This window comes from Asterias amurensis, chromosome 20 (assembly GCF_032118995.1).
Source record: "Asterias amurensis chromosome 20, ASM3211899v1".
NCBI classification, from domain to species: domain Eukaryota; kingdom Metazoa; phylum Echinodermata; class Asteroidea; order Forcipulatida; family Asteriidae; genus Asterias; species Asterias amurensis.
In genome coordinates this window covers 9,790,290-9,817,411 of record NC_092667.1, presented here as the reverse complement: position 1 = coordinate 9,817,411, position 27,122 = coordinate 9,790,290, and the positions used below count along the sequence as shown (strand labels likewise).

The 27,122-nt window shown below is 38.8% G+C and overlaps 3 protein-coding genes across 4 annotated transcripts in view; 2 read left to right on the top strand and 1 right to left on the bottom strand.

Moving 5' to 3' along the window:
- LOC139952356 (glucokinase regulatory protein-like) overlaps window positions 1-3,611 on the top strand; it is a 28,256-nt gene extending 24,645 nt beyond the window's left edge. The window contains exons 14-16 of the mRNA XM_071951471.1: window positions 764-803; window positions 1,238-1,372; window positions 1,975-3,611. Coding sequence (XP_071807572.1) covers window positions 764-803; window positions 1,238-1,372; window positions 1,975-2,082 — 283 coding nt within the window. The 3' untranslated portion in view covers window positions 2,083-3,611. The remainder of the gene's footprint in view (window positions 1-763; window positions 804-1,237; window positions 1,373-1,974) is intronic.
- A 2,900-nt stretch (window positions 3,612-6,511) lies between these two features.
- On the bottom strand, window positions 6,512-11,490 carry LOC139952637 (uncharacterized). The gene is made up of 5 exons (XM_071951841.1): window positions 11,208-11,490; window positions 10,563-10,662; window positions 10,174-10,370; window positions 8,594-8,717; window positions 6,512-7,942 (listed from the first exon to the last, which is right to left on the bottom strand). Exons 1-5 carry the CDS (start codon window positions 11,326-11,328, stop codon window positions 7,906-7,908), a joined length of 579 nt encoding a protein of 192 aa, XP_071807942.1. The 5' UTR covers window positions 11,329-11,490; the 3' UTR covers window positions 6,512-7,905.
- Window positions 11,491-11,685: 195 nt separating this feature from the next.
- Window positions 11,686-26,367, top strand: LOC139952619 (prostamide/prostaglandin F synthase-like). 2 transcript variants are annotated; one of them, XM_071951819.1, is made up of 6 exons: window positions 11,686-11,818; window positions 14,630-14,785; window positions 21,654-21,858; window positions 21,952-22,067; window positions 23,963-24,038; window positions 24,964-26,367. In XM_071951819.1, exons 2-6 carry the CDS (start codon window positions 14,720-14,722, stop codon window positions 25,122-25,124), a joined length of 624 nt encoding a protein of 207 aa, XP_071807920.1. In that variant the 5' UTR covers window positions 11,686-11,818; window positions 14,630-14,719; the 3' UTR covers window positions 25,125-26,367. The 2 variants fall into 2 exon arrangements, with proteins under 2 accessions (XP_071807920.1, XP_071807919.1); XM_071951818.1 differs by lacking the exon at window positions 11,686-11,818 and having other exon boundaries at window positions 14,568-14,785.
- The last annotated feature ends 755 nt before the right edge of the window (window positions 26,368-27,122 follow it).

The window sequence follows — 27,122 nt, the reverse complement described above, 5'->3', positions numbered from 1 at the left end:
ATTTATGTGGAAATTATGACACAAAATGTCAACTTTCCCATATGAGTAATGTACATGTATCTTGCCTGCCAGAAAAGCCAAAGAATGTACAAGGTCACACTTATTGTAAACAAAGGTCACATGGTCTATACTCATGACTGAGAGTCAGGGTTACCCTTCCACCGATAAGTGTAAAGCAATGTATTCTCGGTACTTTTCTGAGGCATGTGAAAGTCCATAACCTCACATTAAAATGGTGTAAAATGCCAATTGTGTTTGACACCCTTCAAGGGCAATTTTTGTATATAATTTTTTTTTTAAAACGTTTGATGATGCCACATTTACACAACATAGTCTGTACATATTTGTGCTTAGAACTTTCAGTTAATTTCTGAATTCTAATCATGGTCAACCAAAATGGCATTGAATTTAAGCTTGAGACTGGCACAGAAAATCCTCTTTGAAATGTACCTTCAAGTTTGTTTTTGATGGTCCGATGACGCCACGATGTCAGAAACACCAGATCAGTCTGTTTGACCGCTCTCAACCATGACACACCATATTGATTGTTACCTTTTTGTGAATTGTTTTCTTTACCAGTAGTGTATTGTTTTCTTTAACAGAACTGTATTGTTTTCTTTAACAGTAGTGTATTGTTTTTTTTAACAGAACTGTATTGTTTTCTTTAACAGTAGTGTATTGTTTTCTTTAACAGAACTGTATTGTTTTCTTTAACAGTAGTGTATTGTTTTCTTTAACAGTAGTGTATTGTTTTCTTTAACAGTAACAGCAAACTGTTTCAGAGAGGAATTGCAATAGTACAGGTATGTAAAAACATAAAGCCACCAACTGTTTGGTCGAGGTTTTTTTTTTAAATTGCAATTTGACACCATCCCCAAGGGCAATAACAATGTGCAGTTCTTAGCACTTAGTCCCGGCATACCTTGGGAGACTAACGCATAAAAGCACTCACCTCTCACTGTAGTGGCCCTGGTTTGATTCCTGGCGAGGGTAAATTGTGAGTAGAGTCATGTCCAAATGGTTGTTCTTCTGGCCCTGCCTTGGATTTTCTCTGTCAAGTTATGCTCAAGCCCCAGGAGTATAGACGACAACATGCCCCTGGTGGCTTTTGAAGTGACTGTCCAGCCTTGTGATGTAAGGCAATCTCTCATTGTTTTTTTGTTTAGATGTTTAAATGTCACACTTTCTAAGCAGTTTCGGTGTTAGTTTATGTGGTATTCTATTTCCTTATTTGTAGAATCTGGCAGTATGCTCAGCAGATGCAGCTCTCACTGCGGTTCTCAGGTCCTTATACGGAGTAGATGTAATATCAGAGGAGTTGAAACAAATGGCAGTGTCTGAACATACTAAAATCGGTTCATTCAAACCTAAGGTAGGATACAATAGCGTTTCTCTCCTCGTGCATATCTTGGGTGACTAGTGCATAAATGCTCTCACTACGTTTTTTTTGTACGTACATGTACGTGCGCAATTTGGCAATGATGTCATTATTTTTTTTATTTTTCGGTCTGGCCCCTATGCGTGAGAAAATGGTTGCTGCGTGTGAGAGCATGAGACAGACCCCTACTGCGCAAGTCTCACGCCTAATGCGTGAGACTTGGTAGGTCTGAATAGTAGGAGACTTTGAGAAGGGCCTTTTTTTACAGTTTTGCGCATTCTCAGACCTACGCGCATGACTGAGCATGTGCGCGCAGGATCAGAGCTGCAAAAAAGGCCCATTGTGCTGCCGGCATCTCAAAAGTCTCATTTTGCACTTTTATTAGAAATATTAAGCTGAAAAGCTGTTAAAGATAAGACCATTTCCTGGAATCATTATAAAAAGTGGTTCAACCTACAATCCCCAGTTTATTACCTAAAAAGTTACATAAGCATAACTTATTAAGCATAACTTCAATCCCCAGTTTATTACTTGTTACAAAAACAACATTTACTTGTTGGTGGATTTTTATTTGTACTTTTTATTTTTATTTTCAGGTCATCCCTACCGCAGTGATTTTGGCTTGTAAAAATTGTTGTGTGCATGAAGCTATGGAAGTCTTGATGAAGTTCCCAGTCATACGAACAGCCCTGGCACAGTTATGATGCGTTGATGTTAATAAACACCCAGTACCATAGTCAACTGAAAACAACTGTACAAAGTTTTGTATTGCAGACAAAGCCTTAGCTACAATAAGCAGCGCGCCGTATTATGATACCTCTGGTACATAGAGCTATATATAATGACTTGAGCGCTAACACCCCGTTAAACAGGCACTAAGGTTTTGAAGCCGTGTGGGCGCATCCATGTTTATGTACAACCCAATACAAAAGCTTAAATTTTTGTACGGCAATTGTACGGCTATTTGCATGATAGTGCGTTTGTTCTTTTCTTTGTGTCATCGAAACCAAAAAATGCAGCAAAGGTGAACGCACAATCTGCTGATGAGCGTACAAAATGCGAGCGTCATGTGCAAATATTTAAAAGGCGCGTATACTCTTTGTAGTATGTCAATCAAGTTGAATGGGCAGTCGCGTACGTAAGCGCACACGCCGAATGTAAACAAATCGCGGCAATGTGTGTTCTCTTAAAATTAAAATCGTTCCGTAGTCACGCAACACATCAAACATGTCTGCGCCCAGGGTGGCTTCATAATGCAGAGCAAGTTAGCGCTCTAGTCAATATATATAGCTCTATGCTCTGGTCACTTACCCCTGGTAGGGATGTAATACAAATAATATCTAAGTCTTATATAGCGCACTAATCTACCAAAAAGGTACTCCAGGCGCTAAGTATATACATTGATACAGAAAGAGAGGTTATGAAAGTTATGAATTATGAGACCCAATTATGTAGCGCCTTATAAGGGTTTACAAGGTGCTACTGCTCATTTAGCAGCCACAGCCAGGAACACCGGGCGAATCCGTTCTCTTTTCTATGGTGATTATAGTATGCACATGTGAAAATGCAAGTATTTTGACGCGATTCCATTCCAAATTAATCAGGTTTTTACATTTTACATTCCAAATGAGTCATGGTCACCTTAAAATCTTATTGTACATTTTATGTCAATTTTATATGGGAGATTAAACCTACTTTCTTTCAAGATGTATACAAATAACTGTTACCTATCAATAATTTTGGAATGATCCTATTTTTATAATAATAATAAAGAATATTTATAGGGCGCCAAAATCCACCAAAATGAGGTGCTCAAGGCGCACAGGTGGGGGAACCACACACAGCAAGGAAAAAAAAAAGAAGACAAATAGACCAGTTACATAGGCGAGATTAAACAAAGTGGTTTTCAACTTAACCTTGAAAGTATTGATGTTAGAAATATCGCGGATTTGTAGTGGCAAGTCATTCCAGAGTGTGGGTCCACCATGGGAAAAAGACCTATCGCCCCATGACTTGCTACTCTTAGTAACTTGAAGCATGCATGTATTAGAAAATCGGAGAGATCGCACAGGAGTATAAGCTTTAACCAAAGAAATGTTGTACATAGGAGCAAAACCATTAAAGGAACACGTTGCCTTGGATCGGACGAGTTGGTCTATAAAAAGCGTTTGTAACCGTTTGTTATAAAATGCATATGGTTAGAAAGATGTTGTAAAAGTAGAATACAATGATCTACACAAATATGCCTCGAAGTTGCGTGGTTTTCCTTTTACCTCGCCGACTAACACGGTCGGCCATTTATGGGAGTCAACTTTTTGACTCCCATAAATGGCCGACCGTGTTTCTTCGTGACGTAAAAGGAAAACCGTGAAATTCCGAGGCATGTTTGTATGGATCATTATATTCTACTTTTGGGTTATCTTTCTAACCATATGCATTTTGTAACAAACGGTTTCAAGCGCTTTTCAAAGACCAACTCGACCGATCCAAGGCAACGTGTTCCTTTAATGCAATGAAAGATAAGCAACATAAGAGAAATATAACTTTGATCAAGCAATAAAAAAAAAAAAAATTATTTATAATTTTTGTAACACATAAATAGTGCCATGTATATTTTGGTATGTATAAAATGGTGTGTACATTGTCTTTCTCGAACCACTTGGTATGTGTATATATAGTGTTTGCCTTTCTTTTTGATTAATCTTTCTTTAAAGGCAGTGGACACTATTGGTTATTACTCAAAATAATTATCATCATAAAACCTTACTTGATTACGAGTAATGGGGAGAGGTTTATAATATAAAACATTGTGAGAAACAGCTCCCTCTGAAGTGACGTAGTTTTCGAGAAAAAAAGTAATTTTCCACGAATTTGATTTCGAGACCTCAAGTTTAGAACTTGAGGTCTCGAAATCAAGCATCAGAAAGCACACAACTTCGCGTGACAAGGGTGTTTTTTCTTTCATTATTATCTCGCAACTTCGACGACCGATTTTCACAGGTTTATTATTTTATGCATATGTTGAGATACACCAAGTGAGAAGACTGGTCTTTGACATTTACCAATAGTGTCCACTGTCATTATGCCAGGCCCATGCCCCTTGAGGCAGTTTATGGGGAACATGTTCCTGTCTATAGCCAAGAAGAAATGGGTATCCACGATTTATGTTTTGATCAATTTATTTGTGGATGAAGAGACATTGTTACAATCGTGGTCTATGTGATGCAACATTTATATTATAGACACTGGACACTATTGGTGTCTTCTCACTTGGTGTATCTCAACATATTCATAAAATAACAAATCTGTGAAAATTTGAGCTCAATTGGTCATCGCAATGGCGAGATAATGAAAGAAAAAACACCATTATCACACAAAGTTGTGTGCTTGGAGATGCAATTGATTTTAAGACATAATAGATGTTAAATTTGCATCGGGGATAAAGAATATTATTATTATTTTTATTTTATTTTTTATTACAAATACACCGATGTGTGTTAGCATTGTATACTCGTACTTTCCTGAGTCCTGTGAAAAAATATCACAGGCATATTACTCGGGTGGGATTCAAACCCACGACCCTTGCAATTCTAGAGCAGTGTCTTACCAACTAGACTACCGAGGTTGCCCGGTAGCTAGAGGCAGTTCGAATCCTATGTTTTGGCAGCGGGTACCGCAACGATACAATAAATGTTAAGTTTGCATCGTGGATAAAGATAAAGATTTTGAGACCTCAAATTCTAAATCTGAGGTCTCGAAATCAAATTCGTGGAAAATTACTTCTTTCTCGAAAACTATGTCACTTCAGAGGGAGCCGTTTCTTACAATGTTTTACACTATTAACATCTCCCCATTACTCGTAACCAAGTAATGTTTTATGCTAATACATATTTTGAGTAATTACCAATAGTGTCCACTGCCTTCAAAACTGTTCATATTTTTTACTGATAATAATTTTGAAAGCCCAGCACTCGGTAACAAGTTTGTCAAAAAAAATCTGACTATAATAAACACAGCTGAATATCTCAAGCATTCACACGGCTTTTGGTTTGTCATTTTTTAGCTGTAAACCTTCAGGTCTCCTCAAGCCTTCAATCTCCTTCCCCGTGTTTGTCACCAACTGGTTCAGTTCAGTCAGCACACTCTCCCTACCTACTCCAAGTTGGTTTTAGTTTAGGTTTAGCCCCAGCTCCAGTCTACACGAGCCCAGCTTATCCTGGGCCCAATTTCACAGAGCTGCTAAGCACAAAATTTTGCTTAGCATGAAATTTCTTTCTTGATGAAAACAGGATAGCCAATTTGTTGCATACATATATTGCTTGTTACTGGTGTTTAGCTTTTGTTTGCTCATCCTGAAAATCACTTGGACATTTTGTTGGTAATCCTGTTTTTATCGAGGCAAAAATTTCATGCTAAGCAAATTGTTGTTGCTTAGCAGCTCAATGAAATTGGGCCATGTTCCTGTTCTCGCCTTCGCACACCATCGAGGCTATGCCAACAAGCAGCAGTCGGCAACAGTGTCCATAATTCTCCCGAAGCTGATCAAATTATCAACCACCGGTTCTGTTCAGAACCATCACAACTCAAAGGAGTTTTACTCATGGTGCTACCGCAAACCTCGCCTAATAATAATCCCTGCGTGAAAAGTTTTAAAGTCATCTGGAAATAGAATTTTTTTTTTTTCAAACATAAGAGTATATGCTTACAAACAATAAAACAATTTTTTTAGTAATTGTTTGTCACGATTTATGTGTTTAAAAAATATATAAAGTTGTTTGGGGGGCTGACTCCGCCTACCCCTTTTGTGACGTCAATCGAGACAGACTTTGCCTGCAATGCGTATAGTAAACACACGTGCAAAGTACACGTACGTCCAAGTCGTGAGTTGGTACGTTTCAAAAAGTGTTTTTCTGCATTCAGCAGCAATACACCTGGTCGGCATTGCCGAAAAAAAAGAAAAAATTTTTTTTTGAAACGTACAAACTCACGACTTGGTCCGTACATGTACTTTGCAATTGTGTTTACTCTACGCATTACCGGCAAAGTCTGCCTCGATTGACGTCACGAACAGCGCCCTCTCGGGTCGGGGTCTATACTTAAATTTGTAAATAACATAAGAACTGATTTTTTAAAACCTTAGTTAACTGTTTATTCACATTCCACTCATCAAAACACATATATTAGTGGCAAAAGCTTTATTTTGAAAAAATACCACTTCCAGGTGACTTTAAAGGCAGTGGACACTGTCGGTAATTACTCAAAATAATTATTAGCATAAAACCTTTAACTTGGTAACGAGTAATGGAGAGCTGTTGATAGTATAAAACATTGTGAGAAACGGCTTCCTCTGAAGTAACGTATAGTTTTCTAGAAAGAAGTAATTTTCCTCGAATTGATTTCGAGGTCTCGAAATCAAGCATCTGAAAGTAAACAACTTCATGTGACAAAGGTTTTTGTTTTCTTTCATTATTATCTCGCAACTTCGACGACAAGTTTAGCTCAAATTTTCACAGGTTTGTTATTTTATGCATGTTGAGATACCCCAAGTGAGAAGACTGGTCTTTGACAATTACCAATAATTTCCAGTGCCTTTAAAACTAAATTTGTCAGCTTACAGACTCATAGTTCTTTTCACACACAAAAATGTACAATGTGTTGAGGAAACGAAATTACAAATTTCGAATGTATAATTTCGATTTTACATAGGCTCGAATTGAAAGGCTTTTTGAAAGAGTGCTTTGTGGTGCACCCATACATCCTTAGAGATTGGGAATGGGGGAAAACTTTAAAGACTCCAAGCTGAAATGTTGTATGATACCAATTGACACCCTTCAATGTTAGCACCAATTCAATGCAATTCGGTCACTTTAATTTTTTAGACTTTTATGGAAAAAACACCTTTTCATCAAATACAATATTATAGTCATTTTTAATTAAACAAACGCAAAAATTAAATAAGCGAGAGAAATTCAACTTAACATTACTTTGGGCATATTATACGACCCATGGTACGGTGCAGGGACAACTGCTCTCAAATTAAAAAAACATTGAAAAATGGTGGTTAAAAATGGACCCCAAAAAAAAGAAAGCAAAGGAGATCGTTTTTACCCGGTTGTAGCAATTATCTGTGTAAAATTCTCTCAAATCAACCACTTTGCCCCTTTGACTATCAGAGTTGTAATATGGTTTGGGATTTCATTTCGTAAGGAGAGGCTTGAAGAAAACAGCCAAACAAACACACAAACAAACAAAAACTAACGAGCACATTGAAGGACAGACACGATATACACCGGACTGTCATTAGCTGATGACATGGGGACTCAAATTAATCGAAAAATGGCAAACAAATAGACCAAGCAAGTCACGTACAGTTCGAACATTTTTGGCACAACTTTTGACAAACGTCGCCAATGTTCGAAATAAGCACGAGACGTGTACGGTCTATAAAATATGGGAGCTGCCGGTTAATGGAAGACGGAAGTTTTTATCCAAGACAAGTCAATGATGTCTGTACTTCCATAAAGCAACTAAGCCGCCTTCTTCCCGCATGCGCAGCACTCGGACCTGTGGTTCAAAAATAAAAAGTGGTGTGGAAACAAACATTAATTTTTTGCAAATAAATATAAGCTTTGGCTATTTAAGATAGAAAGGATCTTTCTGGTTTGAAGAGATGAACCAACTGGTGTTTATCCCCTGAAATGTTAATTGTTAAATTTTGTGGCCACATCACACAGAAGAGAGTGTTTCCGCAACCAGTTGCGCTTAGTTAGGCTAGGCCTACTCAGTTTTGGCGCCGTTTGCTTCAATTTGAAACTTCATCATGAGTGACTAGCAAGCCCTATTAGATCATGCGAACTTTGCGAACTAACACGGTCGGCCACTAATGTGGGAGTCATGGGCTCCCATAAATGGCAGACCGTTTCAGTCGACGAGGTAAAAGGAAAACCACGCAATTTCGAAGCATATTTGGCTAGATCATTGTATTCTACTTTTAAAACATCTTTCTAACCATGCACTTCATAACAAACGGTTACAAACGCTTTTCATAGACCAACTCGACCTATCCAAGGCAAACGGTGTACCTTTAAAATATTGTATATAGAAGAGTTTGCGGTAACACCATGTAATAACAATCTCTAAATGAGTTGGGGTGGTTCTGAAAAGAACCGTTGGGTTAAAATATTGCATACAGGTTAATATATCATTTTGTCTTGCCTTCTCACTCGTAGCATGAGGACCACCAAGAACCAGATTGAAGTGATGCATGTACTCACAACTACAGATACTGCCCAGACATTAGGAAGACCCATTATGGCATTATTCAAAGCCATCAAGGAATCTGAAACGAAACCGGCAGTTGTTGACTGATGTATTGTAGACTTGACTCAAGTCCCAACCCCGTGCCATCCACAGGAAACTACTGTTTTGTGATGCTCTGAATTCCAAAACCTGTTCCGCATGCGGGACAGGGACTTGACGATGTCACAGTCGCCTGGTATGTAAATATATTCACTTATGAATATGTAACATTGTTACGTGATACGTTTTGACCAATCAAACGCACCCAAAATGAAGACTAGTTCATTTGTCACTTGTGGGTTAAGTACTTAGTTGATGATTGAAATACTTTTTTTGTTACAACGTCTTCTACTGTGATGTCACAGCGCTTCAACGATCCCATTGGTTTGTACATCTCCCCATTTGGGGAGATTTTCCAATAACAACGAGCAGAGTAAGAAACGACCTCGTCAAGTCCCATTCTCGGGACCACATTTTGACGGCGAGCGCGCACTGTACTGTATGCTACGGGTTGTTTCATAGTAAGTTGACGTAATAGCTTAGGGACCTCTCACACGAGAATGGGACTTGAATCAAGTCTAGATGTATTGGGACCTATTTGAATTGTTAATCTTGGAGGGTTGGGTGCGGAAACGACCATGCAATTTACAACAAGAAGGATCTAATAACTCATAATTATGACTTATATTATTCATAAAATGACTTACTAGGAACATTACAGAATTGGTTTTTGCTTACAAAACAGTTGCTGGCAGTGTAAGCATGTAATCCACCACTATACATAAACTGACAAACCTGTCGAAGTTTGAGATCGATCGTCCATCTAGGTCACGAGAGAATAGTCAGTTTTTTGTTTCTGTTCCGTAAGTGTATAATGGCTTTAAAGCCAGCCCATCTCTAATGTCATCAGCCATACTCTCTCATAGCAACCCAGTATGTTTTGTATTGTTTTTCGTATACATATTTGTCTTTTCTCCATGTTTGTATATGGCTTTCTTAAGGATGCACTAAAAGGCTTCTATGTGAATGTCCAGGCTGTCTTCTAGAAGCCTTGGCTAATTGTTTTTCGTGTCCTGTTTGTCATAATTGTCTCCATGTTTGCATTTATTTTGTTTGTCTACTGCAAGCCTTGGCTAATTTTAATGTCAGCCTCGGTGTAGGCCTACATATAGGTTAACTATTTTCCCCTCCATCTTCTGTGCTTATTATTTTGCTTATAAATTATCTTTGCAATATTTTGTGTATTATGTTTCAGACACATGCTTCGTTTTTGAAAGGGCACCAAGGCATTTTTCTCCTCGGTATAAGGACATTCACCCTGTGAGGAAATTGTAAATTTCCACTGGAGCATTTCGAGGGCACATGAGGGCAAAAGCTGGGGGCATGGATGAACTCGCCTTCGTTGCTTCATTTTAGTATCAGGACCTGATGTTACTATTTTGAGAAGAGTCACGTACAATGAATGTTTACCCGACTTGAATCTAATAAAATAATACCATTTTCGCCAAGTGGGCCCTCTGGAGGCCCTGAGTGTAACCGTATCTCATTAGATGTGACCACTACATCCCAATGACTGATCTGACAGATGTAGAGACCATGATCGATAGCTGTGGGCTGACTGATCCGTAGGGTTCCGAGATTCTCTACCTGAATTCGCTGCGAAGGATTGACCGGAACACTGTCTTTAAACCATCTGAGGAAAATAATACAAATATGTTAAAACAATCCGGGAGGGAAAACAGACGCTCCGATGATACAATCATCTCCAATAACCTCATCTACAGACAGTTAAAGAACAACCAATTTCGAAAGTAGCCATTTTGTTGCAACTGTTCCAATGTCTTGCTGAGCATAAAATTTTACATTTACTGAATGTAAAACTTGCCTTGTTGTAATTAGAGGTTGATATTTCCTGACCAGGTCTGCCTTACACTGTAGATCAATGCTAGAGTCCTCAGGTACTATCCACAGCGCTTCTGCAAATGCTGTCAGACGAAAATATGGTATTAGCCCAGTGTTTATTACCATCAGACACCAACAATCTTGGTGTAGAGGAAAACAGATCTCAGCCAAAATGGGTCCGATGGAAGCAAGGATTAGTGTACCCGGGAAAAAAACTGGCTTTGAAACACAAACGCATAAAGATCAGCCAACGGTAGGCCTATTCCAGATTAGGCCTAATTGCAACATAGAGAGTATAGGCCAGGCCTATCACTGGGCTGGCCTGGGGAATCGTCACAGTACTAGCGTTGGAAAAAGCGTTCCCAAATCTACAAGTGACTGCTTTACAGACTTATCAACCTGATTTAAGCTTCTTAGACTAGGCCTACTATACCTTTTTCCAAACTTAGTAGTTTTCTTTAAAAGTAGTTCGATTTAGGCCTGGACTAGCCCTGGCACGACGCCGAGTTTCCATTGCATTGCTGCGTTGACCCCCTTTTTAATGAAAATAATTTGTGATATTTCTTTTCTAATAACCCCTGCATAATCATTACAGCTGATGAATATATAGATAGGCATGTATACTTACGATTTGCGTGAACGTTGACTGGATTAAATAACACAGAAAGAACACATAAAAAAACAGCCGAAGCCAAGAAGTCGCTCAATACCGCCGGTGTGCTTCTTCTACCGTCAATACCAACGTGCATGATAACATAATACAGTATAACTCCGTCATAAAACCATAAACATGGCTACAGAGGAATTGAGAAGCCACCTTGTCAATAGAATAGTTGATACACGAGAGACAGCCTCAAGGGAAATTGATTAAAATGTCGGGCAAAGTTTTCAAAACGCTGTTAGCAATTTCTTTTTTTGCGTGTATGATGCGTCCGTGCGCGTCTGAAGCGATGTGCGCGCGTAATGGGGCGCTCATAACCAATCAAACGACAAGGGGATGGGCCGTGCGTATCTAGAACGCGCAAGGACCGGGGCGGGCGGACGCGGTAGCTGGTGTTTAGCTTGCGCGCGTCAGTACAAAATGTCAGGAAAAATTTGAGCATTTAGACTAGATTGACATTTTCGGGAAGACCACAAACAAACAATGTCACAGTGCGGTAATCTTCAAATTTTCTGAAGCAGCACTTTAAAGGAAGAAGAAGAAGAAGAAGAAACCAGTATAGGCCCTATATAATTCGGGTAGGACTATTATTAGTTGGTAACCCTTTGTGATAAAGTTTCAACTTAAAAACTGATTTTATCTCCGGAGAACCTTTTCGAAATATGGCCTATAAAATAAATGCATTGATGCGGTTATTGCCAAATGGCGTTATTTTATAAAAACTTCTGTTTGCCAAAAGTTGAGAATACCACCATCTCCGATTGCCACACTCGGGTATAGGCCCAGTGCGTAATGATACAAAAACGTTCACCACTAATGTTTGTAGAAATAAAAGGAAGCATAAATAATTTTAGTGCCATTGGTCTTTTGACCAATCGTTTAAAGATCATTTCTACACTCTAAAAACTAAAGAGTTGAATCCAACACTTGGATGAGTTCGGTGAGTGACTACACTTTGAAAGTGTTGAATCCAGCATCTGATAGGGGGCCTATGTTAAATCCAGCATTTAAAAGTATTCAGTCAACACTTTAAGTGCCAGTTTTTAAACGTTAAAACTTTTAAAAAGCTGATCCAACAATTCAATGGTATATTTTTGAGAAATGTTGAAATAACGGTTAAATTGTTGAATGAACACTTTTGCGTTGGATAACAAATTTAAAATGCCAGATTTAACAAACAAGACGCTGGATCCAACACTGTCAAAGTGTAGTCACTCACCGAACTCATGCAAATGTTGGATCCAACTCTATAGTTTTTAGAGTGTAATGAAATTGTTGACTTGTAAATGACGATTAAATAACTTGAGGCGGCCTATAGCTTTCACAACACACGGTGACAATACTGTTCAACCTTACCAAGCCACTGCCGGCTTTCAATATCTGTTGTGTTCATTTGAAACCATACAACTTATGTTTTGTCATTCATTATGACAATAGGCCTATACATTATAACCTTTATGAGCACTGCCAGCTTTCAATAGCTATTGTGTTCATTTGAAACCATAAATGTTGACAATGACAATCTACTGCACAAAACTAATGCCTTAATTAATCAGCAGTATGAGCAGATGCCATGTGGCAATTTCAACACTATTGTGTCCATTTTAACCTGAATGAAAAATAACCACCATAAAAATTACCGGTAGCCGTTAGAGTAATTTATTATTCCTATTAACTATTGATGATCACTTCAATATCTATGGTGTAGAGGTAGTCGTACTGTAAGGTGCAAAGTGCGCGATCACAGAAACACGACATCCTCTGTTTACAAGTGGAAAAAAATGCAAGTAAAAAAACGCCACCCATCTGTCCTAACGTAGGGTCAGTGGACTCAGCCTGCTCCTAAATTGCTCCATATTGGGCAGTCACAGCTGATGCTGGCAGGTTGTTCCACAGGCAGATGGACCTGGGAAAGAAGGAATACTGAAATGCTGAGATCCGGTTGGGGTAGTCAATGTAATGACAATATGCATATAAACATACGCAAATAGTTGTACATGTACGTATAATAGTTATAGTCTTTTGGTGTCGATTTCAATTTGAACCAGGATTCAGGAGAGTTAAAGGCAGTGGACACTATTGGTAATTACTCAAAATAGTTATTAGCATTAAACCTTTCTTGGTGACGAGTGATGGGGAGAGGTAATGGTATAAAACATCGTGAGAAACGGCTCCCTCTGAAGTGCCATAGTTTTCGAGAAAGAAGTAACTTTCCACAAATTTGATTTCGAGACCTCAGATTTAGAATTTGAGGTCTCGAAATCAAGCATCTGAGAGCACACAACTTCGTGTGACAATGGTGTTTTTTCTTTCATTATTATCTCGCAACTTCGACGACCAATTGAGCTCAAATTTTCACAGGTTTGTTATTTTATGCATATGTTGAGATACACCAAGTGAGAAGACTGGTCTTTGACATATACCAATAGTGTCCAGTGTCTTTAAAAAGTAGAATACAATGATCCACACACATTTGCCTCGAAATTGCGTGGCTTTCCTTTTATACTTTGCGATAACACGGTCGGCCATTTATGGGAGTAAAAAATCTGACTCCCATAAAATTAATGGCCGACCGTGTTTGTCGACGAGGTAAAAGGAAAACCACGCAATTTCGAGTAATACTTGTGTGGATCATTATATTTTACTTTAAAAATATCTTTCTAGTCATAATATGCATTCTATTACAAACGGTTACATACGCTTTTCAAAGACCAACTCGACCGATCCAAGGCAACGTGTTCCTTTAACACCATTTTTTCAACCACCCCCCCCCCCTAAAAAAAATCCAAATCAAATCTGAAGGGTAACAATGAACATACAGTTACAAGACTTACTAAAGTAAAATGATATGGAAACTTGAAATTATGAAGAAAATATTACTTAGCCGTCAATTCAGTGTTTTTTTGTGTGCGTCAATAATATTTACACTGTAATCTAGCCAATGGGAGGTGAGAAATGCAAAATGGCTTCACCGAATTCAGAAGAGGGAATATGTAAAGTATGAACAACGATCTATAATGTTTAACAACCACAAATTAAACATATAATATGTCTAAATAATGAAACTGAGGGAATTTTACTCCATTAAACGGGTTAAAATATTACAAATTTTGAGGGTTATTCAATTCTAAAAAGAAAGTAAAGTGGGTAAAAAAATTGATCCCCCCAATTTTTGTGAATCGACGGGGCCTTATTTACTGTCACGTGGATCATGATGTGTTATGCAAGTATAGACTGGTTCCTACATCAACAACAAATACACGTCATAACAGTCCATCGTGAGTCGGGAATTCTGACGTGATCACATGAGGCAAATATTTGATTGCAGTTTTCGTGATACACACGGGACGGAGTAACAAACGGTCACTTTTTCTTCGTCCACATTCCAGCATTCTGGTGGTGTTTGTCGTCTGTCAAAAAGGGATTTTGATCTTCTTTGGAGCAGAGGCTGTGAAAGCCTTGAACTGAATGGTGTCACTATGGAGGGCTCAGTCGTTTTAAGCAAGATCGCTGGCAACCTCGTCAAGACGGTTGCAACTGGCGAGGTGAGCTACTTAGTTAGGTTTTTGCCCCCCTTCTCTTTGGAAGTTTTGCAAACAATCATCTAATAATGACTAATGTGCATCAAAGGTGGGTCCCTTCCTCCATGGTAGAATTTGCACTGCTGAGCAGCCTAGGTTTAGAGCATGTTTTAATAGTTTTAGAGCCATCATGACATCGTAGGATAGCGAGAGGAGGACGAGCAAGGGCCATTTTAGAATCAATTATTAAAGACACTGGACACAGTGTTGGTATTGTCGAAGACTAGCCTTCACAGTTGGTGACTGTATTTCAAAACGGGATGTGGTCATCTCACCCCCTAGCCTCTTGCCCCAACAAAGTCGTCCCTTACGAAGTCGCCCCCTGACCGGCTTGCCCAGGGACATTTCAAAGTCACCCCACCTGGCAAAGTCGCCCCTGACAATGTCGCCCCCTAGCAAAGTCGCCCAGTGACAAAGTCGCCCCGGTCAAAGTTATTAATTAAGGGGAATGATGACTATAGACTAAATTGCAACTAGATTGTGACAACATTTTTGGAATTGTGACTGAAAATCTTTTTAAAAAAACCTTGGGCTTATATAAATGTATCTTCCCCTTTCACGACCGGCACACGAGAACTGTTAATTATTATTATTATTATTATTATTATTATTATTATTATTATTATTATTTATTCAGCCATTTCAACAATACATGACAATACAAAACATACTTCCAGATGGGCTAGGAGAAACAAAAGCAAAATAATTACTGTGGTCCATAGACCTGCCTCCCCACATCTGGTTGTAATACAAGTAATAAAACGAGTAATAAAATATGTATTAAAAAATTTATGTACAAAAGGATGGGAAAGTTAACTATAAATAAAACATGTCTATGTACATCAGAGTTGGCAACTAAAATAAAAAATAATATAAAGCATGGACTATGTGAGATTAGAACCAGTTTTAGGAGTGTAAAATTTGAGAAACTTTGCACAGTGTAACAAACAAATAGCGTTTACCCCATGCAAAACAAAGCTTCCTGAACTTTGTGAACTGGAATTGCACTACAAAATAAAAGATGTTCAAAGTCGTTGTTGTCAAATTAATAACAACTCCATCCATTCATGAATGTGAAGAAAAAGCTACGACCTTGGCAAAGCATTGTTCCCGGCACTCCCTGCTGTGGGGGATTAGTTAGGATAAGCAGGGGAAGTGTTTGTGATAGCCCTCTGTGTTGAAACTCCTTTGTTAGTTTTAAACCTTAAGGGACACTTCTTTTGTGTATACCAGAGGTTAAAGAGTCCTTAATCTCAGAGAAACATTGCTGAAACTAAAACGATTGATTTTAACTGAAAATCAATCGATTTGGGCAATCGCTTGACAATTGTCGAGCCTACCCTATTGCACCGCACGCCTTACCGCCGGATTGCAAGGCAAGAGGCAAATTACTACAGTGTTTCAAATAGGATGTGAATTATTTTTTAAATGCTCTTTGATTATTGTTATTGTTAATAAAAACAGAAACAAAAACTAAACAATCCTTTAAAAAACTTTTATTTTGCAATGTAAAAGAAAAAAACATTTCTTACAATGTAAAAAAAAACATTAAACAATTTCTTGACAAAAATGTCCAATCAGTCACGCTTTTAGAGAGCCCAGCTTTGGAATTCTCAGCTTTGTGTTTATTGAGTATTTAAATGTTTTCTGATTGTTTGTGCAATGTGCACCAATGATTAATTTTAACAACATTTTACAATAAATCGTCTGAAAATTTATTGTCTTTTTGGGGTCCCTTCAGTCGCGCTCATTTCAAATTGCAACCATACGGCCAATAAGTCATTTGGTTTCAAGCTGTGATTTAATAATTGAACTAGGACGTATTTTCATCGAGTTCTTAAAGGAACACGTTGCCTTGGATCGGTCGAGTTGGTCTTTGAAAAGCGTATGTAACCGTTTGTTATACAATGTACATGGTTAGAAAGATTTTTAAAAAGTAGAATACAATGATCCACACACATTTGCCTCGAAATTGCGTGGCTTTCCTTTTACTTTGCAAACTACATGTAACACGGTCGGCCATTTATGGGAGTAAAAAATCTGACTCCCATAAATGGCCGACCGTGTTTGTCGACGAGGTAAAAGGAAAACCACGCAATTTCGAGTAACACTTGTGTGGAACATTATATTTTACTTTTAAAATATCTTTCTAATCATATGCATTCTTTAACAAACGGTTACATACGTTTTTCAAAGACCAACTCGGCCGATCCAAGGCAACGTGTTCCTTCAAGTTCCATGCAGATTTTTGTTTGGAGGCCTTTCAAAAAAGTGAAAATTTTCCAGTCCCAACCTCTGTGGTCAGACTGGTCAGACTGGTCAGACTGGTCAGACACACCAGAGTTATTCCTTTTGTTCGGACTCAAGAGAACCAGATAAGCTCGGAGAACTGAAGCATTGAGGAACCAATATCCCCTACTGTTTCAGAAATGCTGCTCAATCGTATCTCACTTTTAATAAATCGTCAACCATTTTACTTTTTCAATCGTTTTACAGTTGCCAAAACGTCTCTAAGCAGAGCCATGAAATGAGGTGCTGCTTGTATTATCAGAGTAAAAGTCACTACAAGGCCAAAGGGAGCAAGCATGTCAGATCTAAATTTGTAAAACTGGGCGTGACTTAAAGGCAGTGGACACTATTAGTAACTACTCAAAATAATTATTGACATGAAAACTTTCTTGGTGACAAGTAATGGGGAGAGGTTGATGGTATAAAATATTGTAAGAAACGGCTCCCTCTGAAGTGCCATAGTTTTCGAGAAAGAAGTAATTTTCCCGAAATCAACCATCTAAACGCACACAACTTCGTGTGACAATGGTGTTTTTTTCTTTCATTATTATCTCGCAAGTTTGACGACCGATTGAGCTCAAATTTTCACAGGTTTCTTATTTTATGCATATGTTGAGATACACCAACTGTGAAGGCTAGACTTCGACAATTACCGATAGTGTCCACGGCCTTTAACTAGACTATGTTTTAATGCTGTCTATAAAATCATGTCTGATGATGACTTCAGATCGGGGCCCAATTTTATAAAGCCTGTAAGCACAAACATTTGCTCACCACATAATTTATGTTCCTTTTACAGAAACAGGTTACCAGCCAAAATTACAAAAGTTTACATTGTTGTGACTGGTGACCCACTCAATTTTTGCTAAGCAAAGAAATTCATCAAGCGGTATTTTTGGCTGTAAAAAAAGGCTTTATGACATTGTGGCCTGGTGAGGAGCTACAAATGCTAAAGGGAAGGAAGCAGGTTCCGCAATAGGAATAGTCTAGATGTACAATAATACTTCAAATAAGGCCCAGTAACTGGGGCCATCTCCTAGTTATATAGAGTTATATATAATAAGAACTAGAGGGCGCACTGGCCTGCGCGCATGCAGCCATTTTCTAAGATGACAAAACAGGCATTGCACAGCGTGTGTTTGTGAGGCCATTTTGTAAGTTGACAAAACAGCATCGCGTAGCGTTCAATACACACAAACTTCAACGTGTACTTCATATTCAACGCGCGTGCAGAATGGAATGCTTTTTCCTTGCGGTCCCGTCGCGTTTGTGCAAGCAGCATCACCAGTGCCTCCTTTAGTTCTTATAATATAACTCTATGGGCCACCCCTTCTTTGAAGTTTGATTTTAAAACTCTTGTACGAACCACAGATTGGTTTTCAACATTCTAAATGAAACAAGTAGTACAGCACCCAGTTACTGGGTCTATATAACTTCAAGCAAACGTTTACAGACAGTCATCTTAATATCATCATTTAACAGGACTAAAGAATAGTTGATACGAGTAATAAATGGGGAGAGGTTGATACATGTAGTATAAAACATTGTGAGAAACAGGTCCCTCTGAAGTGACGTAGTATTCGAGAAAGAAGTAATTTTCCACGAATTTGATTTCGGGACCTCAGATTTAGAATTTGAGGTCTTGAAATCAAGCATCTGAAAGCACACAACTTCAGGTGACAAGGGTGCAAAAGGGTGTTTTTTCTTTCATTAATATCTCACAACTTTGACGACCGATTGAGTTCTCATTTTCATAGGTTTGTAATTTTGACATAAGTTGAGATACACCAACTATGAAGACTAGTCTTTGACAATTACCAATAGTGTCCCTAGTATCTTTAACAGAACTATAAAACAACATAATCCCCTTCTTCATCAAACTGAATCAAACTGACTCAAAGGAAAACACGGTATCTCAGTCAGTTAGATTTACTGTTAGATTATTTTGTTCAAGTATACCCCAGGTTATGGACAGGGGTTGCCCTTAACTTTATTTCAAACTGGCCAGCAAGACCAGTTGGCTAGAATTTTCACTGGTCCGCCAGGTTTTTGACTGGCCCGTCAATTTTTTATTTTATTTTTCTAAACTAATAGTATACTGTTGTATACCAACTGCTCGATTTCCGATACTCGCTATTTCAAAATTCAACATGAATTGCAACGTCAACTTAACTGCATTGGAAGCCATACTTTATTTTTGTGTCCCAAGTTATTGTGTTCGTAAGGGGGCTCATTAATTTGAGAGTATTTTTTCTTTAAGAATGAAATAACAATAATGTTATTAAAATTAATTTAAAAACAGGTCAAATTATTTGTCAGAGCAAATTGGAAAATTTAATATGATCTTTATTTAGGTATAATAGATGTTAATTTTTTTAGGTAGTTTTTTTTAGTCCACGGTTTATTGTAAGCACTCGACATCGAAGTATTCCCAAGTAAGAAGAACTTTTTTACTATTAAAAAACACACTTTAAAACCGACTGTTAAAATATCATTAACTTTTTATGTATTGCCTTTAAATCTACGGTGGGGGAGGGTTGCGTGCGATCGCTCAAGTTATTTTATCATGTATAAACATTGCCTATTATTGTAGTTTTAATAAGTATTCATAAACATAATACAACGTACCGAAGTTCCAAAAAAATCTTCCCACTTTCGTCCAGAAAAACCCCCAACAAAAAGTAGACATCAAAATAGTTGCAACATCCATGAAGAAGCGTATGAGTTTTACGGTATTTTTTTTTCAATTATGTGTATGGAATGGTCGGTGCCGGCGTCTGTTTTGTGAAAAAAATTTTCATTTAAAGCCATTGGACCCTTTCGGTTCAGAAAAAATAAAAAAAGTTCACAGATTTACAAATAACTTACAGGGTTTACAGAAGGTAATGGTGAAAGACTTCTCCTGAAATATTATTCCATGAAATGCTTTACTTTTTGAGAAAACAGCAAAACAATATAAATTCTCGTTAACGAGAATTACGGATTTATTTTAAACACATGTCATGACACGGCGAAACGCGCGGAAACAAGGGTGGGTTTTTCCGTTGTTTTCTCCCGACTCCGATGACCCATTGAGCCTAAATTTTCACAGGTTTGTTATTTTATATAGAAGTTGTGGTACACGAAGTGTGGGCCTTGGACAATACTGTATACCGAAAGGGTCCAATGGCTTTAAAAAACGTTTAAAAGCAGCAAAAACAACTGCGCCTTTGTTTAACACATGATTGCATTCTATCTAGAACCCAAGTCTTTCTTGAAATCAACCCGCAAAAAAACAACAACAACCGCGCATTATATGTGACCAATAAAACCATGGAACAATAAACTAGATCATCCCGTTCACCAATCGCCCGCAAAAAAAAACAAGCCCCAAATTACAACAAAATTACGCAAAATCAGGACGGAAGAACCTTATTAACACAATTAAATACAGTACTCCTTTTTGCTCATCCCGAGTATCCTAACTTGGTAATTTTTGTTGAATGAAGCCTCACCATCTCGCTCGTCTTTCGTAAACACGCTAATTGGATGTGAAGCTCATTATTATTACAAAAAAATAGTTAATGGCCTGACGTTTCGACCCTAGCAGAGTCTTTCTCGAAGGCTATTATTATTACCTTACGTAAATTAACCATTACTCTGTACAAAGTTTTAAAAATAGATTTGATGGAAACGTTATCTGAAAACTTACATTTCCTGTTTTTTTTAATTGCATCATTAACCTTCAGGTTAATGTTGGGTTGGTACATTTCCTGATAAACAAGTGTTATGCAACATGTGTATTCAGTGTTTGTAGGATTGCTTTTAAAAAGCAAATATGCTATCCTGTATGTGGAGGTGGATTTGTACTGTACCCTAACAACTCTATGGTTTGAGACTACAAATACCTTGGAGGGTTTCAAGTCTCTGATAGGTCAAAAACCGGTCACGTGGGGGTGTGTTAACGGTCGGTATAAAGACCAGCTTTGGAAAATAGCGAATAAGTGGCCCCTAAATCAGCATACATTGTGTAAACCTTGTATGAACTACAGTGACATGCTACATGGACACTGAGCCCATGCACGTGTATAAACGCACAAAGAACAGCTATCGTCCAATCATTTGCCTCCTTTGACCCCAGTGAACGCGTTGAACAGACCATTATCACTGGTGTCACAGATCAGTAATGTGATTATCGCACGAAAGAGATGGGAACTATCAAAAGCTCAAATACGGCCCCTGAACATGTCTGGAAGTATCGCAGAGAGAAAAGTCATAAAATTTGGCTATTTTAGCCGTTTAATTTGTTAAAAATGTATTTATTAATGGGAATAACAGTGTCCGGACTCGTTAACAGCGCCAGCCACCAACCCGATCAGTACCATGCAGTGAAGACTGGGTCCTCGCACTGTTATTCCCTAATTATGACATGTACAATACTATGTGATGTGAAGCCTTTTGTATGTGCTCCAATCTTTGGGGGGGGGGGCTATAAAAATACCTGTTTGTATGCGTTGCCCTTGTTAACCTGAAAAGTTGTTTTTTTTTTTCTTTCTAATTTCAGATGGTCCCTGTTGGGTCTTTCTGGAAGACGCAAGTTTGCATCATCCACTTCATGCGTCGCTTTGGGTGACCACTGTGCCGGCTGGGCGCCAGGGAGTTAAGCACTCTCAAGCCCCAGCTGGAGGCACACAATGTCCGACTCATCGGGGTGGGGCTGGAGGAGTTTGGGGTGGAGGACTTCGTCGAGGGAAAATTCTGGGACGGAGGTGAGAGGCTTAAGTTAATTGTAATAATAATAACCAGTTATTATATGGTCCCAGAGCAGTGATTTCTCTATCATAATTCTCTTTATCTTTCAGAACTGTACATTGACACTAAGAAACAGACTTATGCTGCCATTGGTTACAAACGATACTCCTTGTGGAGTGTCTTGGCAGCTGTCTTCTCCAAGAAAGCCAGGGAAGCCTTGGCTAAGGTAATATTATTTTATTTGTCCTCATAAAAAAAACAACCAAAATACCTTGACTAACATACATATATATGAGAGGCATCAAGTTTGAATCCTACAAGTATGTCAGCAACGTGTACCGCAACGATTTTATAAATAATAATTTTGCTTCGTGAGAGAGAATATGTATAGGATTCGAACTGCCTCTAGCTGCGGAGCTAGCTAAGTGGTCTAGTGTGACTTTGCAGTGAAAAGGTTGTGGGTTCGAATCCCACCCTGGTGATTTGCTGTGGATTTTTTTTTTCTTCTCACAAATGTAATGTTTGCCAAGAAAGAGCTCTTCTGGACCCCTGGAGAATAATGTAGACGAAAAAATAGATTAAGATTTTAAAGAGTTCGCAATTCTTAGAATTTGGGTTTAATAATTAAAACTTTACAGGAGCAGGACTTGAACCTGCGACCTCCAGACTAGTGTGCCGGTGCTCAACAAACTGAGCTATCTTCAATCCCGGCCATATCTCATTGGGCCCCCCTGCCCCCTTTCAATGTTGGTTCTCATTGTTGCTCGATCTGTCTTCTGCGTTCCAGTCAACGTTAGCGAGCGTTCTCAAAGCAACGGGAGGAGCGAGGGGACCGTAAAAAATTCTAAACGTATTTGTTTCCCAGGAAAGATGAGGTCACTACTAGGCCTGGGCGAATTATTTGAATATCCGGTTAATGGCGAATAGGTTTTCCTATCCGTAACCGCGAATGCCTTTTTTTCTTAACCGGATATCCGCATAGGGCGCGAATACCTATTTATAAACCGGATAGTTCTGTAATTACAACCAAGTAACCGGATATTCTTTTAATATCCGAATATCCGCGGACTTCGGGCAAAAACTGATAGGAATGTTTTGTCTGAATCCTTATGAAACTTCTATTAAGACAGCATAAAACAGCATGAATTAAGTATTTAACTATGCTCACCTCCGTGAAGAGTTATAACAATGACATTTCTGACGTAATTTGTTCAAAGATTACGAAAGTTTTCCTTCACGTAGAGTCAATCACGATCAAAAGAAAAAGCAAATCGCCATCTTTAAATTAGATCCAGTTATTAGACCCGGTTATTTTTATGAATGAACCGAGTGACACTGTCTAAAACTAATATCAACCCGCCCATACGATCTCATTCACAAACAAACAGCGCCCTCTAGTGACAATTTTTTTTTTTTTTAATATATATATATATTTTTTAATAGTGCCCTCTAGCGGCGAAAAAAACTATTTGAATATCCGGTTAATTTCGGATAGTTGGCCAGCGGTATCGGAATATCAAAATTTCACTATTCGCCCAGATGTCTCTAGCATCAAGTGGCATGCTTTACCTACTTTCTCACGTGGTGCAATTCCAACCAAGCATACACCAAGTGGTGGTGTAAACAAAGACGGAAGACGGAATATGGAGCTGGCATGGAGACACAGTACATGTACTTGGGGAATGCCAGCCTCGCAAAAGTTGTCTGATGTTTAGGCGATGGGACCGGACAAAAAAAAAGGACCCTTACGGGAACGGGACTTGAGTCAATTCTATGTTACCGGGCGGTCCATAACATACAGGACAGGAGCAGTTGAGCTTGAGCATCCGGACTACCGTGTTATGCTATCTTCCGTCGTGTGTGCCTACCGTCGTCTTACGAATGCACCCTGTAGAGCGGGGAGAGAATGTTTTTTGTCAGGGGAAGTGGACAGGGGGTGGCCCAAGCTCTTTGGCCGGGATTGTAGCCCTATAAATGTCGGCATTGATAGTGGTTGACATCTTTATGACATCATCTCACATGCCTAAATTTATTAATGTTGGTATTTGACCATACCATTCTCATTATTTATCCCCAATGAAATCTATTTTACGTTTAAATTTGTTCTCTTTGTCTCTGCAGTCAAAAGCACAGGGAATAACAGGCAACATGAAAGGGGATGGCTTAGGCACCGGGGGAACACTCATTGTTAGCCAAGGTAAGTCAACACCCTATTTAGGTCCAAAGATCCCAAGGCGCAGTGAACAAAAACAAATGAAAGAAAACAGTCTCAACTAAACAAGTCTTTGAATGTTCGCTTGAATGTTCCCCGAGCAAACAAAATTCTAGGTCAAAAGGCTTTCAGTGTGGCTGGGCCAATGATTTGGAACAATCTCCCAACTGCCATTAGGGAATCTACTACTCTTTCTGCTTTTTGCAAAGTCCTTAAGACTCACCTTTTTTCAAATTAATTTCTTTCTAGTGCGCTATGATGTTGATGGAAATGTACCTTATAAATTTTAATTGTTATGTTATGTTTGAAAGCCTGTGACATCATAGATCTAAGATAAAAGCCCCTTTCACACAGGGGCAAATTAGCAAGAGTCCCTTGCTAAATTGTAACTTGGTTGTAAACTTTTCAAAAATGATTTCATTTTGATTTGGTCCAAGGGGACGTCTAAAAAATGTGACCACATTGCGGTATGAAATGATCCAGGCCTGAATGATCACATGTTAGATTTATTGTATGCATAGGATTAAAACAATCAAACGGTTCCAAAAACCAAAGGTAGACTTTGCTTTTAAGCACAAAACAAAACATAACAGGATGCCCTTATAGACCTTATGCATTGACGTCATCCAGCCACCATCTTAGAGGTAAAACGGTGACGAAATAATCGAGACGCACGGATTTGTACGCACAGTATTGGCCAATGAACAACCTCCTTTTGACCTCTAGGTGAGGGCGCCCTATTGAAATGGCGTCATGTGCATAAGGTCTATATAAAGCCTCATAGAAGCGCTTGAAAGTTATTAATTTCTGTTGTCCAAGAAGGTTTAGGATAAACTGAAACAGATTAGGAAACTCCTCAAAGGTGCTCTAAACCCTTCATGTTTTTTCTCCCGCCCTGACTTCATTGCAGAAGGGAAGAGTGTGCTCTTAGACTTCAAACAGTCCTCCCCTGGAGATCATGTCCAGCTAAGTGATGTCCTCAAGGCATTGGGTATTGACGCCTCACCTCCAAGCAATGAGGACTTGGACAAGTCAGCGACATGTGAGGGCGCTAGTGGACAAACCAGTTAGACAAATCAATCAGTAGTAATTCATCCCACCAACAACTTGGTGCAGATTTTCTTGGAAAAAAAATATATCGAACAATTTCAAAAACTCTTGCTATATCATTACTCAGTCTTCTATTTGAGTCATTAATCTATGAGTCTTCGGCGTTGAGTCTGAGTTCTCAATGTAAAGTACAATTTCTCAGTGATTGGTACGATTCCAACTTCAGAATAATTCGGCTCAAGTCTAAGTGGCGAGTCCTCAGGGTTGAGTCTTGTGTCTACAACATGTACAATGTCGATTCTGAGTCGTCAATGTCAAGTACAAGTCCTCAGTGACAAGTATGCGTCCAAGTTCAGACTCATTTTGCTTCAGTCTGACTCTCGAGTCCTTTGTGTTGAGTACGATGAGTACGAGTCCTCAATGTCGAGTACACGTCCTAGTAAGTGATAAGTATTAGTCCAATACAGACTTCTTGTTAATATCACACTTCGAAGTCGCGAGTCCAAAGGGTCGTGTCTGAGTCTTCAGTTTAAAGTCTGAGTTCTCAGTCATTTGGCTCATGTGCGAGTCACAACAGTCGAGTTTGAATCACTTTATTTAAAAAACATTCTGCCACAACTATGGTTTAAAGGGGCTATGTCGTCATATTCACAGCATGCATGTTGCTGTATATCAAATTATGAGCTCTCATCCAGTTACTGCACACTCACTCCCTCCCACAGTATCAAATCTATGGAGAGGTTGTGCCTGCTGTAAGTGGGCGAGAGCTTCTTAAATAATTGCTTTGATTGGGAAGAAACAGTCCCTTTAAGTCACTTGTGGCTGCTGTCGTCTCTGCCTGGTTAGCGTTTCATAAATTGAAGGGAACTTTTTGGATTTCCTGCACTGACCAAATTGAATGGATTCGGTGGCAGCCTGCCGTATGACGTCACTGGATTAAACCCATGGTTAGGAGTGTCCAGTGACCGAGAAACTCTGTTTGTAGTCTGCCACCGAATTCAAGACAATTGGTCTGCTGAGAATCTAATAAGTTCTCTTCAGTAGAGAGTTTTATGTGTGTGTTTAAATTGTAATCTTTGCAGCTCTTTGTAGGCCCACTTGTTTTATACGCATCTTTCCTGTGCGCGGAGTGTCTTCTATATACGTAGACGGACATGGAGCGTTACAAGTGGCCACAACAGTATTATTATTATTTGTCATTAATTATTTTGAGTCTTCTTGTGATGAAGTGAGAAAATTAAATCGATGTTTTAAAAAAATGAAACGTAAATTGCAGGTCTTTTTTATTACTGTTATTTTGAGTTATGATAATGGAACTTCATGGAGGCAAATAGCTTCTTGCACCCTAGCCTTGATCAAGGCTGTTGACGTACTGTTCCCCGGCCCGGTTCGCTGCACACGCATGCAGTGCATACACAAATGTACATTACCATACATTGTACAGCGAGAACAGTATAGCGTAGTCGTGAGTACGGTCGTGTCTTTCTACTTTCAACCTCGCACACGTGGCTCAAGCTACTTAGGAAGTACCCATGTACCGTAAGTGTACCGTATACAGATGGTACATGTACATGTACAGTACGTATGTGTGTACATACGCTGTATACGTATTATATGCACTATGTTATGTATGGGGATGCACTGGTGGAATTCAGTGATGGGGACTGGATTTTGCAGATCGCGGCTGGCTGTAGCGCCTTGATCAAGGCTACTTGCACCCTGCCAGTGCCTTGTTGCCCCTTAAAATATTCAATTATACATTTAAAGTTGCCCTCACAGAGGTGCCCTTTATTTTAATAAGGAAATATTGTCTTGCTCTCAAAAGTGCTTAGCATCAGGCCTGGAGTTTTAAGGAGTGATCCTTTTCTCTATAATTATGGCATTTTCTTTTATTCCGGAAGTTCATCCTTCATCTTGATGGGGCAAGGGCATTTTGTTTTCCAGCCTTTTATCTAGGGCAGTCTTAAAGGCAGTGGACACTATTGGTAATTGCTCAAAATATTAGCATAAAACCTTTCT